The sequence below is a fragment of the Lissotriton helveticus genome, chromosome 1_2, assembly GCF_964261635.1.
Source record: "Lissotriton helveticus chromosome 1_2, aLisHel1.1, whole genome shotgun sequence".
In the NCBI taxonomy this organism is placed as follows: domain Eukaryota; kingdom Metazoa; phylum Chordata; class Amphibia; order Caudata; family Salamandridae; genus Lissotriton; species Lissotriton helveticus.
Window position 1 is genome coordinate 123,764,335 of NC_136058.1, and position 19,939 is coordinate 123,784,273.

The 19,939-nt window shown below is 41.3% G+C and overlaps 1 protein-coding gene across 2 annotated transcripts in view; it reads left to right on the forward strand.

The window, feature by feature from the left end:
• OMA1 (OMA1 zinc metallopeptidase) overlaps nucleotides 1–19,939 on the forward strand; it is a 797,057-nt gene that overhangs the window by 727,681 nt on the left and 49,437 nt on the right. For both annotated transcript variants that reach the window (XM_078669974.1, XM_078669983.1), the window contains one exon: nucleotides 11,180–11,329. In XM_078669974.1, the coding sequence (XP_078526100.1) occupies nucleotides 11,180–11,329 (150 nt within the window). The remainder of the gene's footprint in view (nucleotides 1–11,179; nucleotides 11,330–19,939) is intronic.

Genomic DNA, 19,939 nt, shown 5'->3' on the forward strand with positions numbered 1-19,939 from the left:
CACCTCCCAGCTACCCACACACACACTCAGACTCACATACAAATACTTTGGCAACCAATCAATAACCCAAATAGCCACTCATATAGCTGTTGATCAACACATGCAGCAGCTTACACAACAACCGACATACTGATGCACACATTCACACAGTTTAGTCACTAACCCATGCATTCAGTAAGACACATTTATTCACTCACTCATACAGTCAGTCACGCACCAACTAAATCCTACATCCAGACACTTATACACCCACTCATTCTTGAATATGTAAAACATATTTAAACTTTACAGAAACACACAGTCACTGGATGATGTCATCAGTGATGTCATTTGAGATGTCATCAGTGATGTCATTTGAGATGTCATCAGTGATATCACTGGCCATGTCATGAATGATGTAATATGTGACATCATCAGCAGTGGATTGCGGGCGCGCGAGTTATAGTGAGGCCAACTAACTATAACGTGGGAATTGCAATGGTTTTGTATGAGTAAAATGTTCAGCTAACTATAACTGGTGTGAAACCTATGTTTTTTTCAGTGAATATATATATATATATATATATATATATATATATATATATATATATATATATATATATATATATATATATATATATATATATATATATATATATATATATATATATATATATCTATCTCCAGCCTTGGAATGCAGAAGATTGTGTTGCAGCAAGGGCTGTTAGAAGAGTACCTAGATGCAATTTGTGTAGAAACTCCATCTCAGCTGTTAATGATTCTAGGGGATTTTATAGCCCTGGGGGATGTCTCTCAGTCTTGTATAGGAAACAGCAATGTTGAGAAAATCTTCCGGTAAGAGAACAAAGGATTTTGCAGTCCATTTTCGGCGTTTTTGTTGTTGTTTGTAGGCGTTAAAGCGACAACAATTTTAACTCCGTCTTTGTAAGTATGCCACTAAGTTTTGTAATGTCGAAAATCTCGTCTTCCATTTAAATAGGCACAAAGTATTTATTGAAGTTCATTGTGAATCGTGAAGCAATACTGTCTGATTGTCATCGATAAATAATTGAATGAGTTGTGTACTTGTTTTGCTCGTAATGTGCATGGGGCAGATTTACAAGTTCATTGCGTTACTATTGCATCACTTTTAAGATGGGAAAAGTGACGCGGAAGTGGCGCAAGGGGCTTGTAAATCTGCTACACAGTGTTCTGTCTTCCTTTGCTTTCCTTTCTGTCATGTAGAGGATCCTGGGTAAATATAACGGTTTCTGTACAGCCAGTACCTTTCAACCCTACCCCTAAACGGTTTTCTGCCTGTTACCATAGTAACAGTTCATGGAACACTTAAATGAGCACAGAGGTTAGGAATTCACCACACTATATTGCTAATCGAAACAGTTAATGTTGTAGAGTTTTAAATAGGAGCCGTTAGTCGTAGCTATACACTCTGGTAAAGATTTGGTAAAGAGTTAGCCTCAGTATTATACTTCAAGTTATAAATATCATTTATATTTTTAAATGTTTTCTAACTCTATCATTATCACACTTAATAATAGTGAAATGTCAGAAAAAGAAGACGTATATACTTTTTAAAAATTAACTTTTATTAAAACAATAATAAATAACTGGAAACGTAAACATAACTTAAAGATAACAATGTTATAAATAACTAGAAACATAACTTTAGAAAAACAATTCAACAAAATGTGATATGGACTCCAATAGAAGTAGAGTAGGTAATCTGCAAAACAAAAACGAAAATAAGTGTTCAGAATTAGATCGATGTGACTAAATGAGATCAAACATTACAAGTTAAGGTAACACTTGGCGAAATTTGGTTATTTGCACGTCTGCAGTATGCCTGATACATTTCACCTGTCTTATAGGCCCGCGTTCAAGAGGTGTCTGTATGGAAGTGCCTTCTGCGTCAGATTTACACTATGGACCAACAGATCTTTAAAATGATTCAGAGATGAGACAGAATTAGGTAAGAAATCAAGTCTCTATGCAGGATAATATTCTTTAGGGCATATTTACAAGACTCTTGTGCCACTTTTGTGTTACTCTACCCATGTTGAAAGTGCTGCAAAAGGGGTGCAAGGGGCTTGTAAATAAGCTCTTTTATTTCTAATGCATTTAATCAGAGGCATTGTATATCTAGGCCGCTGTGCTTACCTTGTGTAAACACTGTGACCAACAGAGTTCACAACGTGAACTCAGCTTTGGTTGTACATGGCAGAGTGGACAGCAGCTTCCATAACTTTAAAAGAGAAAGAGAAATGATGTGAGAGAGAGTAAAACAGAGAAAGAGAGAAAAAACGACATTAAAACTGTGAGAGAGAGAAAGTTATAGATGGAGCAGTTAATACTGGAGAAAATACTCATAGCTCACCTTTTGCCTCCGTTGTGTGTCCAAGCATGTGCTGGTTCATAGTGCACCCTCTAGTTTAGTGATCTGAAAGATAGTATATAAAGTTAGTAATAGCATAGTACATACAGCTGCACATGTATATCTTTGCTTTATTTATTTGTGCACTCAGGATAACGTATTTCATCAAGTTCCACTGTAAGGAGATGTCTGTGCGCTGTTTTTCTTCTAAAGTAGTATATCCCATGCACACCCACTGCATAGCGGTGAGTTCTCAATATTGCGTACCTAGACTGTTGCACCCCATTGACTCGCAGAGTCCGGAGGGGAGTGTTTTTCTTGGGAAGTCAGTGGTAGATTTAGAAGCTCCTTGCTTGTTAAAAGTGACACAAGGGGCTTGTAGATCTGCCCCATAGACTGTTGTAGTCTATCCTCACTGCTCGGAGGTAATTGTACATACCTACGCAGTGAAGATGCTGCACACCACCCACTCTCTCCTTTCACAGATAACTTGTCGTTGTTTCGGAAACAAGTTTCTTTGCTCACCTTGTGATTCAGAGAGGGTGCACCACGTGTTGAAGCAGGCTTCTCAGACGCTGTTACGATGGCCACGCATCATTGCAGAACACACAAACGTAGAGCTTTGTAGGTTTTGGGGGGGTGACGCCAATTTCTGAAACACAACCTGTAAGATAAAAAGGAAGTTAACATTGTGTGTCATTTTTTATGAAAGGAGAGAGGAAGTGAGAGAGTTACAGAAAAGAATATTCGTAGCTCACTTTTCTGTCACCGGTGTGTTTTTCACCACGTGTCGGGACATAATGCACCCTGAAGCTTTACATCTAAAAGATAGTAAAAGAAAGATGTTATGATTGATATTTGTTACTGTCTTAAAGTGGAGTACAATAACATCGCCCTTTCACACACCTTCCCTCCCTCATTTAAAAACAACTATTTGTACAGTTTATATTCCGGACGTTTGACCGATTATAAAAACTTTCCTGCTATTGGAAAAAAAAAATATTAATGGAATAAGATTCGGTATATAGGACTGCGTTCATCTAAATTGCTGCGTCGGTTTTTCGTATCCCGTCTGCTGCAGCCCATCGACTCCCTCCGATGCGCACCCAGGCCTCACTGCTCACCTTTCCGTGGACAGGACACCATCTACATCATGCAGTCCCAGTCTACCACCAAGAAGTCTCACATTTGGTGCATATCGGTATGGCTTACGACATACTTGTGCTCCCATCATCATCGCAGGTTCCTCACCCGCTCAGTCCTTCTGGTACCACTAACTCAGTGACTAAAGAGGTACCACATAGTGGTGGGCCCTTGTACTCAGTGGTTCGGGCCTACATGAGGCGTCCGAACCACTAGGACGGGCCATCACAACGCTTGCGATGGAAGCAAGTCTAAAATGGCGTACAGCACGTGCGCTCCGTCTTTTTTATTGGTAGTGTCACGTGTGTAGTGACGCATGCGCTGGATGGGTGTGGTGTGGGTGTATACCAGCCATGAGGGAGTGTGTGTGTATGCCGTTCTGACAACTAGACCTGGAGCTAAGAAATCACTACAATGGAAATCTGGACAATGTTTCGTTTTTGTTTTTTCCTGGTAGCGTAAGTGGAGTGGGCTGGCCTGACGTATGAAGCAAAACCAAAGGAAAAGATGGACGGAGCATTGGCAATGCAAGCACTCACCCCCAGTCAACTGATCTGGGTTTAATCCATCACCATTCTTTAGCCCACTCTGCCACCCCAGTTCAGACATGGCCATATGCAAATCAGTCTGACCCTGTGCCTCATGAGAACAGTCCAGCCCGAACTGCCAAGCCATGCCTTCCCTGGACTGGAAACAAGCTTCCCAGGACCGGTTTCTGGCATTGCAGCCGTCTTCAGCCGGGCTAGCTTGAATCCAGTGGCAAAGTGAGCAAGGGACTCACGTCTGAGCACACCCTGCCAACTTATGGCGAACAAAGCAAAAGCAAAGGAAATGATGGACGGAGCATTGACAATACAAGCACTCACCCCCAGTCAACTGATCTGGGTTTAATCCATCACCATTCTTTAGCCCAATCCGCCACCCCAGTTCAGACATGGCCATATGCAAATCAGTCTGACCCTGTGCCTCATGGGAACAGTCCAGCCCGAACTGCCAAGCCATGCCTTCCCTGGACCGGAAACAAGCTTCCCAGGACCGGTTTCTGGCATTGCAGCCGTCTTCAGCCGGGCTAGCTTGAATCCAGTGGCAAAGTGAGCAAGGGACTCACGTCTGAGCATACCCTGCCAACTTATGGCGAACAAAGCAAAACCAAAGGAAATGATGAACGGAGCGTTGACAATACAAGCACTCACCCCCAGTGAACTGATCTGGGTTTAATCCATCACCATTCTTTAGCCCACACTGCCACCCCAGTTCAGACATGGCCATATGCAAATCAGTCTGACCCTGTGCCTCATGGGAACAGTCCAGCCCGAACTGCCAAGCCATGCCTTCCCTGGACCGGAAACAAGCTTCCCAGGACCAGTTTCTGGCATTGCAGCTGTCTTCAGCCGGGTTAGATGAATCCAGTGGCAAAGTGCTGCGCGAGGCTCTAAACCATGATTCCGGAGCTATGGGCGTGGTCCCGTTGTGAGCTATATGAGAAATCAAGTGATTCGGGTGTCCGTTTTGTAGTGCTGACGTCACCCGGGTCTTAAAAGCAAATGTGTAATTATATCTGTAAAGTTCCACAACTTGGCCAACATGGAAGTTACGGGGTATCACTGACTCTATATTCGTTCATAGTTGCACACATAAAAGATGGTGGACTTGACACATTACTGCGATTATGAATGTTTATTGTACATTCAGTGGAGTGTTGCAGCTGTAGTAATACAGGGCTGTGAAAGCTTTCAGTTGCAGTTTTTGGCACATGAAGGGCAGCTAATCTATATACGTATGTGATTATTCAGGTTCACTGTAGAACTTGGTGCTGGAAATCAGTGTTCAGTCTCGCATGCCTAAAAATGTACGGTAAATACGGTGGTCATGTAAATTGCTGATACAGTTTTGGGTTGATTTTGCGCTATGTAAATATGCTAGAAAAAAGGCGGAATAGCCCACACTTACTGTCAAAGGTAAGAGTGTTGCATACGCTATTTATAGCACAATATAATGTGGTAGGGCGGAGGAGCAGCATTTTACAAACACAATAAATACACAGACACAGATAGATAGTTGAAGTGGGTACCGGCACGTGTGCTCGACTCGATTTTATTACGTTGCTGTTGGTAACAAGTAGAATAGTAATCATGATATCATATACAGATATTTAATCATAAACGGTTCATGACTTCTGCTGTACAAAGGTAGGAGCATTGTATGTGAAATAATACACAGAAGATTCTATCGTAAAGAGTTCATGAGTTGTGGTGCACTGAGGTAGGGACGGTTTATTTGGAGCCTGCGATGATGCGTGGTCCAGGCAGACCGCACTGGTAAAAATGTGTTTTGACTATTCAATGTTGCCTTAACAAAGACATGTGGCGATTATTTACGGTGTACTAAGTTAGTGGTATGTCTGGTGTTTATTGTGTGCTCACCCTGTGATGATGCGTGGTCTGAGCGGGCTGCACTGAAATCATTCACTGTTGCATACTGGACTGTATGAATTTTGAGGGGGGGGAAACTAGCATTGATAGTTATCAATTACTGTGCAAACTAGGTTTACTGATTGCTCCCCATAACAAATTAAACGATTCCACTTCACGCAGTGCATTCTAACTTTCCCAAATTGGGAACATATGTCTGGTGGCGATGTTGAAGGTGATACCCCAGAGGTACTTGGTATTGCCGGTGGTGGAGGTACATTTTGGCCAATCTTCTACATTCTTTGTTATCATAGTTCACAAGATGCAGCGATTGAAGGGACTTGCGCATAGTAGCAGTGCAACAGAACTATTTTTTTCTCTGCTTTAAATAAATCGAGGCTGAATTTAATGCTGTCTGTAGTGTAGATGAAAAGGTAAATTCAAGTTGTGATCCCTACTGTGCACATTGTACATTGAAACTAGTAGTCAGTACAGTTATAGAACAAGTCTTCTTTCACTTATTTTAACAAAATCTGAATACATACAGTATAATTGTCCCTGCATTAAATAAATCAAGGTTGAATTTCCTACTGTCTATAGTGTAGATGCAAAGGTGAATTCAAGTTGTAAACCCTGTTGTCCGCAGTGTAGATCTTATGGTGGAGTGCATCATCTGCAATTATGATTGAAGTGGAAGATAGAACATCTATGCAGCGTGCATTTTATTATTCAACTATATCTATAAGTGATATAAAAAATGGTTTGAAGGAAGCATACTAAAGGGATATTGTGTAGGGTTTGATAGGTGTTATATTTAGTTTGGTTTGCACTGAGTTAGTGGTACCTGAAACAACAAGGTTCTGGGGACCCTGCAATGATGTGTTGTCTGGGCAGGCCGTACTGATAGTAATGTTTTTTGTCTGGCTTAGTAAGGCCATGTGGTGACTTTGTGTAGGTCTGAGGGACGTTACTTTGTTTGGTACTGCACTTTATAAAAAATGAATGAAGAATCAGTTAAATTCTGCCTGAATATGGCCATGTGGCGATGAATTATGGTACACTGAGTTAGTATTACCTTTGGGACTGAGCGTGTACGTAACTTGTGATGATGCGTAGACCGGATAGGCCGCACTGGGGATAATGTTTTTTTACTACAGAATTATGCCTTAATAAAGCCTTTTGGTGATTATTTATGGTGCACTGAGTTAGTGGTACGTCTGGTGTTTAGCGTGTCCTCACCCTGCAATGATGCGTGGTCTGAACGGGCTGCACTGAAAGCATTGACTGTTGCATACTGGACTGCATGTACTTTGAGGGGGAACTTTTTTTCTTACCATCAATGGTTATGAATTCTTCAACAACAAAATGATCAGAATCAAATGATTCTTTCAGTGGTATAGCCATTTTTGCATCTAAAAAAGAAATTCAGGTTTCCAATGAAGAAAAAGTGAGGTATCCTTAAGTGTACCTTTGCACTTGCAGCATGAAATTTATTATTCAAGTAAATCTATAAGTGATATAAAATAAGTTGTTAAAGGAAGCCTAATAATGGGATAATGTATAGGGTTTGATAAATGTTATACTTAGTTTGGTATTGTACTCTGCAAATAATAAATCAACAGTGTAATTAATTTTCTTCCAAATAAAACATCTGACTCAATACGGTCACGTGGCGATGATTGTTGTGCACTGAGTTAGTAGTACCTTTGGCGCTTAGCGTGTACGTACCCTGCGATGATGCGTGGTTGGGTGGGGAGGCACAGTAATTGAAGTAATGTTTTTTGTTGATTGAATTCTGCATGAATTTCATTTAAAAGTGATAGTATGCCTCATTGCTGACATAAAACTGTTCACTCTTCTTTGCGTTGATTTATGGTGCATTGAGTCAGTGGTATCTTTAGCGCTGAGCTTGTACGTATTCTGCGATAATGAGTGGTAAAGGGGGGCCGTATTCCGACCAATGTCTTTTCTCTATTGAATTCTGCCCGAATATGGCCACGTGGCGATGAATTATGGTGCAGTGAGTTACTGGTACCTTTGGCAGTGAGCTTGTACGTAACCTGCGATGACACGTGGTCAGGGCAGGCCGTACTGGGAGCAATGTTTTTTGCCTAGTGAATAATACTTTAACAAGGCCACGTGGGGATGACTTGTGGTGCAGTGAATTAGTGGTACATTAAGAATTCAGCGTTTACGCACCCTGCAATGGTTCGTGGTTCGGGCGGGTCGCACTGGTACAATGTCTCTTGCCTATTGGAATGCGTCATGGCAATCGCCATTCCACCTGAATCGTGAGCCCTCACAATGTAGATCGTAGCCAGTTGTCAGCACAGATATCGACAAATGATTTTTGTGACTTAAAAAAAAAATCTGAACACATACAGTAGGATTGTCTCTTCATTACATAAATCAAGGCTGAATTCCCTACTGTCCGTAGTGTAGATGGAAAGATGAATTCAAGTTGTGAACCCTGCTGTCCGCAGAGTACATTTATGGCAGTAGTCCACAAACATTGACAAATGCTTTTTTGTGACATACGTTAACAAACTCTGACGACACAGTAGAATTGTATCTGTCTTAAATAACTCGAGAATTAATTCAATGTTGTCTGTAGTGCATACCCGCTTCTGGTATCAAGTTGTGAACTCTGTTGATCATTTGAAGGCAATACTTAGTACAGACATTGAGGAATGTTTTTGTGGCATTCATTAACAAAATTGTCTCTGCCTTACATAAATCAAGGCTAACTTAAATGCTGTCCGTAATTGTCTCTGCATTGAATAAATGAAGTTTTAATTTCCTACTGTTCAAACTTTAACAAAATCTGAGGACATAGTACTATTGTCTCAGCCTTAAATAAATCAAGACTGAATTCAATGTTTTCTGTAGTGCTGATGCGCAACTGGTATCAAGTTGTCAATTCTACTGATCGCAGACTAGATTGAAGGCAGTACTCAGCACAGATACCGACGACAAATTTAGATCTAAAGTTGAATTCAAGTTGTAAACCCTGCTGTCTGCAGTGTAGATCGAAGACAGTAGTCGATACAGACATAAGGCTGCGGTGCTGTGTCGCTGAGTTCGCAATGGGCCTGTATCGAGGAGGCACGTGGTCATGGCGGCAGCCACGTTGCAGGGTGCGGACCTTGTCTGCGGCGCAGTCTCTTCTCTTTGCATAAGTGAACCACGCCCAAGGCGTAGCCTAATTATTTATAGTCTTACGTTGATGTTATTTACGTTGGACTAGCCCACTCCGCTTCTGTTTCAAAGGGGGGGGGGGGGGAAGTGAACACAGCTACATGACCGAAATATTCCCAAGTGTCTGAGATAATATGGTTGCGTTCACTATTCAGTACACTACACGTATCAATGGTGTATCTACACACTGAAAAGTTTTTGGTTTGTATAGTGAATTGTGTATAGTATTTCACCGGTAGTCTTAGCGTTGTGTACATTATTGTTAATGTTCGAGTTCTTTCCCTTATACATACTTGGTTGCCACATCTCTGTAGATTGAGCTAGTGTACTGTTGAGGGGATATATTATTTTGGAAATGTCCGTTGTCCTGTTTTGCGCTGCCTCTGACGTAGTAGGGGGGGAGGGGTTCGGGGTAGTTGTGGTGGTGATGGCATTGGGTATTGTGATTTCCTTTGGTGTCGGAAGTGTATAATTAGAACCTCTATCACATATTGATCTTTAAATATGACTGTGAGTTGGATGTAATTCACGCAGTACATAGTCGACTTTCTTACATTAGTTAAATGTTGATGTTAATTTGTTAGTGGTAAGTGGAACTATTGCCTGATTTTGTAGGTAGCATTGCAGATTTGGTTTCTTGTTCAAAATATAGGGAAATGGTCAACATTATAGGTAGGAATTGTCATTTCAAAAACCTTTGAAATTCAACGAAAAAACTATTGGTTTCAGGCAATGTACCTTATTTACATTTACTCAGGTACACACTTATACAAATGTCACTTCATTTATTCATTAGAATAGTAACTCATACTTAGTGTGTTATGAAATCACTATTACAAGTATAGAACTATCTATACAGTCACTCATGGAATCAATGATTTTTATGTGAACTTATTTATATACAACAACTGTCACATACACTGTCTTTTATTTTTTTCTACTTTGTTAGACATGTACCATTGGGAAATGTTTTTGCTCATCACCACACCAATAAAGATATTCACTCACCCAAACAAGTATTATAATACGTAGTCTTAACCTCATATACGTACTGAATTAACTACTCGCATATCTTTGGGCAGTCACAGACCACCCACCGAAGCACACACACATTTACTCAACATTAGAAATAAACCGTTAACTAATCAATAACTAATATAGACTTTCACGTAGCTAGTGTCCAACTGGTGCAGCAGTTTACACAACAACTGACCAAGTAATACAGATATTCACACAGTTTAGTCACTATTCAATATATTTAGTGTGACACTATAAATTACTCAAATAAACAATCAATCACACTGCTACTAAATGCTCTAACCAGATATTTATATATCCACTGATTCTTCAATGCAGCTTGGTGTATATATAATACATATTTAAATACCAAACCAAACCACATTCACTAGATGATGTCATCAGTGGTGTAATTTGAGATGTCATCAGTGATGTCATTGACCATGTAATGAATGATGTAATATGTGATATCATCACCAGTGGATTGCGGGCGCAAGAGTTACAGTTAGTACAACTAACTATAACTGGAATTTCAATTGTTTAGTATGAGTGAAATGTCCAGCCAACTTATAACACCTCTAAAAGCTATGGTTTTTCAATGACTTTCTAAGGTTTTTTATATGAAAATTCCTAACTGTAACATGTCTGAAACCTATGTTTTTTTCAAATAAAAAAATAAAAAACACACACATAAACATTGGTTTCAATATTGAGATCATTGTATATTCCCATCTGGTGGATCAGTGGATTAACCGATATCCTACAGAGGGCTGTAAATTGATTGAGCAAAATCGATGTGGATAACAATACACATGACGAGTGACAAAATACCCAAAATGACAATATCAATATATTGTACGTCTCTAGAAGTCCTAAACTCCCTGACGATTAAAATCTAAAATCTAGTGAAGAAGAGGTTGAAATATAATATCCTACACATTCCATGTCTCTAATAAATGCCAAAAAAATGTACCATCTGGTATCTGGATTTTTTTTTCTGTCCACCAGTTTAATTTGCACATCTGGCCTTCTCTTTCAGGCTTGCGTTGACGTAAGATCGGGTCCAGTCTTCTGGCAGCAGATGGATTTGTTCGCGACTTTGGAAGGATCTCCTCAGATCCCAGAATGGCTGTCCACGCACCCGTCCCATGAAAACAGAGCTGAACACTTGTACAGGCTTCTCCCTGAGGTAAGCAGGACACGGGGACATGAGTACTCATTCAATTTCATTGAAAAGAAATATTTACTATAACTTAGTTGTTGATTCAGGATTTTAGTTCTTCCTGCATGTATTCAGTGTTCTTTCAGCAGAAATACATTTTACATTTTAAGTCCACTAGGACTTGTGTGTAGGGTTTCTGCTTGTCATTCCTTTTTGCTAATGTCATTCCATTATGATGAACGTTCCCTTAGGATCTTTCTAAGCACTCCTGTTACTATAAAAGAACTAAGTCAAAGAAATGTTCGGCATTCTAAGAAGCCACTGAAAAACATCCTTTTGCAGGCTGCAAATTCCAGGAGTGCAGAGAATGCCGATTCTCACTGCTATTGCGACTAGATAATTGTAATTTTATTAAAGACAAGGAGGCTAGCATTATGCATAATCTTTTTTTATGACTACCAAGCAGCACACATTAACGTTCCAACTTAGAACCCAAAATGACAGCATAAACAACTGAGAACTTCCAGTCCATAAAACTCCCCAACACTCCATCCTCTTCCTCTTTTGGCACTGCTCTGGATAACCTTGTTCTCTTTTCTGCTTTTTCTAACATAAAATCCTAATTTACTTAGAAATAAAGGAACCAAACAAATTTAAATACTGTTTTTCATTTCTCTCTTTTCTTACCACAAATGATATAATTTCTCTTCCTCATCATCATATTTATTCTACTACTCATATACTATAACAGAATATTATTTTCTTCTCTCTCCTCGCTCAGATAGGGAGGGAGGGATGGATAGTGCTAGCCTCCTTGTCTTTAATAAAATCATGATTCTCTATTCAACACAGCAATGAGAATCGACATATTAAGACGAGACAGGAGGGTAGCTTTGTGCATGTTCAAAGCTTCTTAAAACAAAACTAGACACATGCTCAACCGGTTTAAAATAAAATTTCCTGAACACCTCTGCATTCGACCAATCTGCAGCTTTTATTATCTCCTCTCAATCGTGCTCCTGAACTAAAACCTCTGGAAGCCTTAGCCCCCCCGAAAGAATGTTATTTAAATATTTAAACATCAACTCCTGCCTCCTTCATCACACTCTTCACCCATCTTGTAATTGTTGCCACTGATACAGCCCTTACTACTTTACGTATGATATTAACATTTGTATTATACCATCTACTCCAAGCTCCTTCACTCTCATCTCATATTCCTTAATGCACCAAACTACACAAAATGTTGACATCTCCTCGGATAAAACACTGATGCTAGTTTCCAAGACGATTCCCTCAGAGAAATCTATTTCCTGGTCAATCAATGAACAATTTCAAAACTAAATTCACTTCCCAAAATCTGTCACATATTGATTTTGGTGGTCGTTTTCATATAATATACCCTTCATCACTCTACAAACCAATGGATTTCTTCCTACAGATAATCCTTCTAAAAGCGAATGTCCTCCTGCAATCGCTGACATGTAACAATTCATTGTCCTTTATGAAAATCCCTTGCTAAACAACTCTGCCAAACAAATGCCTACCTCAATTTCATCAGCTTCCACCAGATCCAAGCCCCTTTCCATGTACCAACATAACTAGATATACCTTACCCCCACCCCCCTCCCCCAAATCTTTTCCTTGCACCTGGTGCCCAGGACTTATTGAGAAGCTCTGAAGCCTTTCCTGAAAGTCCTCTGAATATTTTCTATACTAGAAGGTTGAGCACACCTGCTTCCATTAAAGGATGTTCCCTCTCTATCCACACCTATCAGTATTCCCTTGCATGACCTTATCAACAATGGAATTTCTATAGTCATTTCCATGACTGATGGGAACCATATTTGTGTGTTCCTAAAAAGAGTCACCAGTATCAATCGACTTCTCTGTCTCCTCGCCTGCATTAAAAAAGCATATTCTTTCAGAACCCTCCAATTCTGTGTGAAAGCATCTACTGTCATCTCCCCTGGATCCGGCCGCCAAATGAAATAATTCTCCTTTCGGTAAGTCAGACTTAAATCGGACTCCATCGCCCATACGATTTCCTTTTTCAACATCCACTTGTTGTAATCCCTGATATGTCCAGAATTCCAATCTGCCACCATATTTTGTCTCCCTGGCAAATATTGTGCTGTCAAGTCTATCTCATGTTCCTGTCAAAATACCCATAACTTTATTGCAAATTCTGAAGACTTATTGAATCTGCTTCCCCTTAGTTTGTTTATATAAGTTTTATTTTTTTAGAAACATTATTTTAATAAAACATACACATTCATACAATTACAATAACTACTTTCCCCAACCTCTCCCCCTTAGTCCAGCCCCCCTTTACAGCATATGTAGTCGCATCTTATTTCTCTAGGTACTTACTGTTTCAAATATATTAGTTTGCGAAATACATTTTATTTCCAGGACTATATTTAGTGAACCATACTTTTCCAATACACAGTTCATTTTCATTACTTTACTACTCATTATCAGCCCAGACTCATTATATTACTACTCATTTTCATCCACAGACTTATCATTCATATCAACATTTTTAAAGGAATCCAATAATTGATCCCATGTTTGTACCTTTTTAATTGATTTTTTTAACCCTTTCTTACTTCACTGTATACTACTAAGCTCTCATAACCAGCCCACAAAATCAACTCCTCTTTCCGTGTTGCTACCTTGGGAGGCCTGAACTACTTCAAATTCATGGTCACCTCCCGTCCAGGGCCAGGTCAATGACCCTTGTTGTACTTTTACACTTAGCTGATCTTAGGAATCCCCCCAGCAGGCGGACCATAGGGGCACATGCAATTGATATTTTTCTTACTTTATTAATGCAGGATGCTTGCCCTTCTTGTATTACTCCAATAGAAAACATGACCACTCCAAATGCAATCTCCACCCCTTGTTCCCCACACCTATGGGATGCTACATTAGTGTGACATATCCAGACTATTTTTCCAGGAGCTAGATATGCAAATAAAAAAAAATCAATTTAAATCTCGCATTTCTAGACACAGTTCTAGTGTTTGCAAGAATCTTAGTCATTAATTTTTCTGGTATCGGTTGTGACAAGTCCTCCTCCCATTTCTCTCTTAGACCCCCAAGGGGCGTTATCATTCCAGTTCTTAAAACGTGATGCAAGCTGTAGTGGTACACAGCATTTGACAAGCATGGTGTAATAGAGGCTCTTCTAAGCCTAAACCCCTATGGCGTCGCACCCCAGCAATCAAAGCTCGATGTAAAAAAAATTGCCCTCTTGGAATCTCATAAACTGCTGCTAATTCCTCAAATGGAAGCAGCACCCCATCTCTATACTAATCACCTACTCTATTTACCCTATTATTAGTCCAGTTGATCAAGCGCCTCAATCTTCCCCCAAGACTGATCTGCTCCAAACTTTTCAATGGTATATCAGGGGAGTACGGTTTCAGAATATGAGTTGGCTGAAGAACTCAACACCAACAAAGATGTACAACTTGCAACTCAGTGTGCATTCTCCGCACTGGACCTTTAACAGGGGTCAAGAGTGTTCTGTACAACACATCTACAATTGGTGTCCAGATTTACCTCGAATGGATTTCTATACATATAAATACATTGTGTGAACCATTGTAATTGTGCTGCGATTTAATAGGTCTGGTGCCACTAATCCCCTTTGTGCAGTGGGCACATCCCACCGTTTGCTTACCTGCTCCCCATATCAGAGATACCAACAGAGAGTTAATTTTTCCAAAACTTTAGAAGGGATCATCAAGGGCAGTCTTGTGAAAAGATAAAGCAATCAGGGATATGCCACCTTTTTTGCTACCGCTTCTCATCCTATAACAGAAGTGGCAGTATTCTCCAGAAATCCACACTAGCCTGTAGTCCTTTGACTGCCACACCGATATTGCCCTCCAGCAAATCCACGGGAGTATGATATAATCGAACCCCCAGATATGTTGCACATCTCTAGTTTGTTTACATAAATTACTGCTGATATGTTGTCTATCCTTAGAAGGACCAAACAACTCTGTAAACACTTGTTGAAACCGCCTAAGATAAACAAGCCTTCCATCATCGCTAAGTAATTTATTTTCCCCTCTCTCCCTCATACTCCATCTTCCTCCTGTTTCCTGACCTAAACACATTTCTCCCCATTTCTCCACATCCTTACGTGCTTGCTTTTGATTCTAAAACAAAATCCGAAACTGTTCCAAAAAACAACTCGACCAGTCCATGCTTCCAAATTCTCCAACCACCAAATTAACTCTTCCCTCACTTCCTCTGTTACCCTTACTTTGCTCTTATATCATAGATCTTTTGATAGACCCAAGGTCTTTAGATGTTGAAGTGCCCTGTAATGTAAAGATCCTGGGAAAACTGTCTGAATTGAGGACGATTACTGAGCTATCTCTCTCAAAGGCACTTCCTGTCGTCCTCACAAATTACTTTCTTCCCTTTTGATCAACTTTATTTTCCTTTCTGGTAAATACATTTGTACCTTCTCTGTATAGATGCTGATGATGAAGCCTAGAAACTCCAGCTGCTGTGCTGATTTCAATATCGATTTCTCAATGAAACCCAAACTCTCTAACAGACCTCTCACCATAATCAAATGCTTCTCCAATACTACTAAGTCCTGGTTCATGATGAAAATGTCATCTAAATAAATCACTATCGTTGTTGTTGTAATACTTTATTCGATAGATTTATCATAAAAGTAGGAACATGTCCTATCTATTACAACAGTGAATACATAAGCTAAAATGCGACAGCTAAAAGCATTAAAAAAGATTATTTACAATAAAAAATACAAGGCAGTTTTAAGATACATCGATGAATATAAGCAATTCAATTTCATCAGCTTGACCACACTCAGCTAGCAGATTTTTTTTTTTAAATAGTGGTACGTATCAGCCATGCCCTACCCAGGAACTTTGCAACCCCACAGATCAGGGGCAGAGATGATGTATCAGATGTGAGAATACGTAGGGCCGTCTTATATTGTCTTACTCCGAGCTCTTTACAAACTGGTATTAGCCATTTTCTTCTAACATCCCTATATGCTTTACAGGCAAACAGAAAATGTGGTAGGGACTAACTAGGGCAAGAACAGCCCGGACAGGTAGTTAGCTCTAACCCAGACCTCTTCCATCTCTCTGTAAAATCATTTAATGGGAGTGTCCCATATCTCATTTTTAAAAAGAGAGATCTATCTTTTGGTACTTGTATAAAGTCCAAGAAAGGTTCCAGCTTCCTGATGGGCTTATGCTCTAAAAAATTATTAGTTAGGGCCCCCCACTTAGTACTGTGTAATTCCTCTCCCTGGACCCACTCCCAGTAGATTTGTTTCATATTTCCTTTGGGAGGGGGTGTTTGGGCCAACCAAGCATCTTCCAGACCCAGGTCTATGAGCAGCTTCACTAGATTATTCAACCACTTGATTTTCTTAGAGCTGTTCAATTTAATTAATTCGTCCAACACTAAAGCATAGTTCGCCAGTTCGGGAGTCCTCCTTAGGCGCACCCAGAACAATAATGGATGGAGACGAACTATATCCTTAATTGAACATTTTCCCAGATCATGGAAGAGGGGTTTTAAGGGCGTTGAAAGAGGGAGGGACACCAGATCCCTCATAAACTTGTTCTCTGCTTTAACCAGTTCCGTGGTATTTTCAAACCCCCACATTTCTGAACCATACACTGCGGAGGCTAACGCTTTCCCTTCGTATACCACGAGGGCCGGGGCTATAGGTTTACTAATTGAGATTTGTTGATTTCTCAGAATTGCCCCATATGCTCTTTGAAGATTAAGGAGCATTTTGGACACATGAGTGTCCCACTTCATTCGGTTATTCACCCTGATACCTAGATAGTCAAACGACTCCACTACCTCTAGTGGAGATCCATCTAGGGTGATATTAATCCTCCTTGGTTTTCTAGATGTTGACAATACCATCAGCTTGGTTTTAGAGGTATTAATAAGCAAACCCCGGGAATCACAAAACAGTTTAAAACTATCCAGCAGTTTATGTAGCCCCATAGGGGTTTTAGCCATCAGCAGGGTATCATCTGCGAAAAGGAGGGTGGGTGTCTTCTCTCCCGCCAGGACCGGGGCTCTCTCTCAAATGGGCTACCAACCCATTTATAAAAAGAGAGAACAAAGTCGGTGCCATCACACAGCCCTGCCGGACCCCCCTGTTCACAGGAACCCTGCCAGTCAGTTGTCCTTGGCTCTCCCATCTGATTTTTGCAAAATTCTCCTCATGGAGTTTTTAACAAACTCAAGAAGATGACGTGGGAAACCCATGTCATTTAGAACCTGCCATAGCCTTGCACGGGGCACCAAGTCGAAGGTGTTTTTCAGGTCAACGAAGGCCAGGTATGAACTTCCTTTCTCGATGGTAACAGTTTTCCAGTAAACCGCAAAGAATCTGAAAACCTGGTCCATCGTACCCACCCTTTCCCTGAAACCCGCCTGGAAGTGTGTCAGATTATTCCCCTCATCAAGCCAAGACCCTATTCTAGAGACAATAACCCTGCCCACTACTTTTTGAACCGCGTCAATTAAACTAATCGGCCTGTAGTTTGCAGGGTCCTCCCTGGCGCCTTTCTTGAATATGGTTACAACCTCGGCTCCCTACCACGACTCAGGGACCAGGTGTCCCTGTGCAATTCAGTTCATAAGAAGGGTGATGAAGTTGGCCCATAATGGGGGATCGTGTAGAAATGAATCACCGGGGAGGCCGTCCGGCCCTGCTGCCTTTCCCGGGGTTACACTCTTTATGGCCAATTCAACCTCATTGATGGTGAAGGGATCAGATGGCTCAGTGGTATCTTGAGACATCTCTCTCGGTGGCCCTTGACTTTGATCTTGTTCCATCTCGCCAGAATATAGTTTGGAAAAGTGTAAGAACCATTGCTGGTCCGTTATGTGGTAAGAGAGGCCGCTGAGGCTCCGCGCATTTACTGTTCACAATTTTAAAGCTTTTAATAATTTTGCTCTGTGTTCGACACTCTATCTTGCCGCTTTTTAGCGCTATGTATAATTTGTCCTATTGTTGATTTTACGAACAATATACCTGTATTTGATCGCCGCTCTTCGGCGCAACGCTCTCTCCTCTGCACAATATTGTATTTCGCTCCTGGCACCGATCCGCCACGGCTTGTGCCGTTTGCAGCGGCGGGGCCACATGAGCGCGAATTCCTTTCCGCCCCCACATCCTCACTTCCGCCCTGCTGGCCAATTGGCAGGTTAGCGGGCTAGTGAGTGGAATAGTCGCTGCTATTTAAGTCCAGCGTAGCCTTCAGTTGGGGCTAACAGCTGGTAAGAGAGGCCGCTGAGGCTCCGCGCGTTTACTGTTCACAATTTTAAAGCTTTTAATAATTTTGCTCTGTGTTCGACACTCTATCTTGCCGCTTTTTAGCGCTATGTATAATTTGTCCTATTGTTGATTTTACGAACAATATACCTGTATTTGATCGCCGCTCTTCGGCGCAACGCTCTCTCCTCTGCACAATATTGTATTTCGCTCCTGGCACCGATCCGCCACGGCTTGTGCCGTTTGCTGCGGCGGGGCCACATGAGCGCGAATTCCTTTGCGCCCCCACATCCTCACTTCCGCCCTGCTGGCCAATTGGCAGGTTAGCGGGCTAGTGAGTTTCTTTCTCCTGGTATTTAATGACGCAATGGCGGAAGCGCAGCGGACGAGCGCAGCGGGAGCACCGACTTCGCGCCGAAGTCGTGCCAAAGTCCTGCCCGTCTGCGCCCGTCTGCGCCCGTCTGCGCCCGTCTGCGCCAGCCCGGGACCAGGGGCCATTCTCTCTGCCCCTGATTACATTACATATTCACGCTCGACCCTATTGAGTCTACAGCCACCCCCCTGTACTTTTGCTCCTAGCCTGAACTGTCAAGATGTGCCGTTAAAATGTCCTAAATGTGCTCTCACACTAGACTCTGTTACCTCGGTCACAGATTCCCTCTCATCCACTTTTTGGGGCACTTCGCCTACCACGCATCAGGTTTCCTCTTCTAAATTGAAAACCTGCCCTGATTTGAATTTTATTAGCATCAATTGCCGATCTCTCCCTAGGCACAGGAGAGATATCTTTGACCTCCTTGAGTCATCCAGCCCGGCAGCCATGTTTGTAACAGAAACATGGCTCAACGACACCTCCGGCCCAGACATCGCCATGGCCCTCCCCAACAACTACACCTTTGTGGGGAGAAACCGTGCTCTCAAGGAGGGCGGAGGGATTGCTGTTATTTTTAAAAGTGATATCTCCTGCAAATGGGAGGACTTAGATTTTCCTAGTTGCGAAGCAGGTCTCTTTAAATTGTCTCCCTCTCCTTCCTTTACTCTGACAGGAATCCTCATTTACCGTCCCCCTGGCTCGGCCTCGGCATGGGCCTCTGCTCTTCCTGAACTTATTGCCCCTTTGTTACTACAATCCACTAATTTTCTTATAGTGGGTGATTTAAATATTCATTTTAATCAAGCTTCTTCTCCTATTAGCACGCGCTTATTACTGGATTTAGCCGCTTTGGACCTCCGCCTACTTAACTCCGGCCCTACCCACAAAGCCGGTAATTTATTAGATCCCCTTATTTCGAATCTCAGTTGTATTACTCACCACTCCTCTTCTCCTGTTA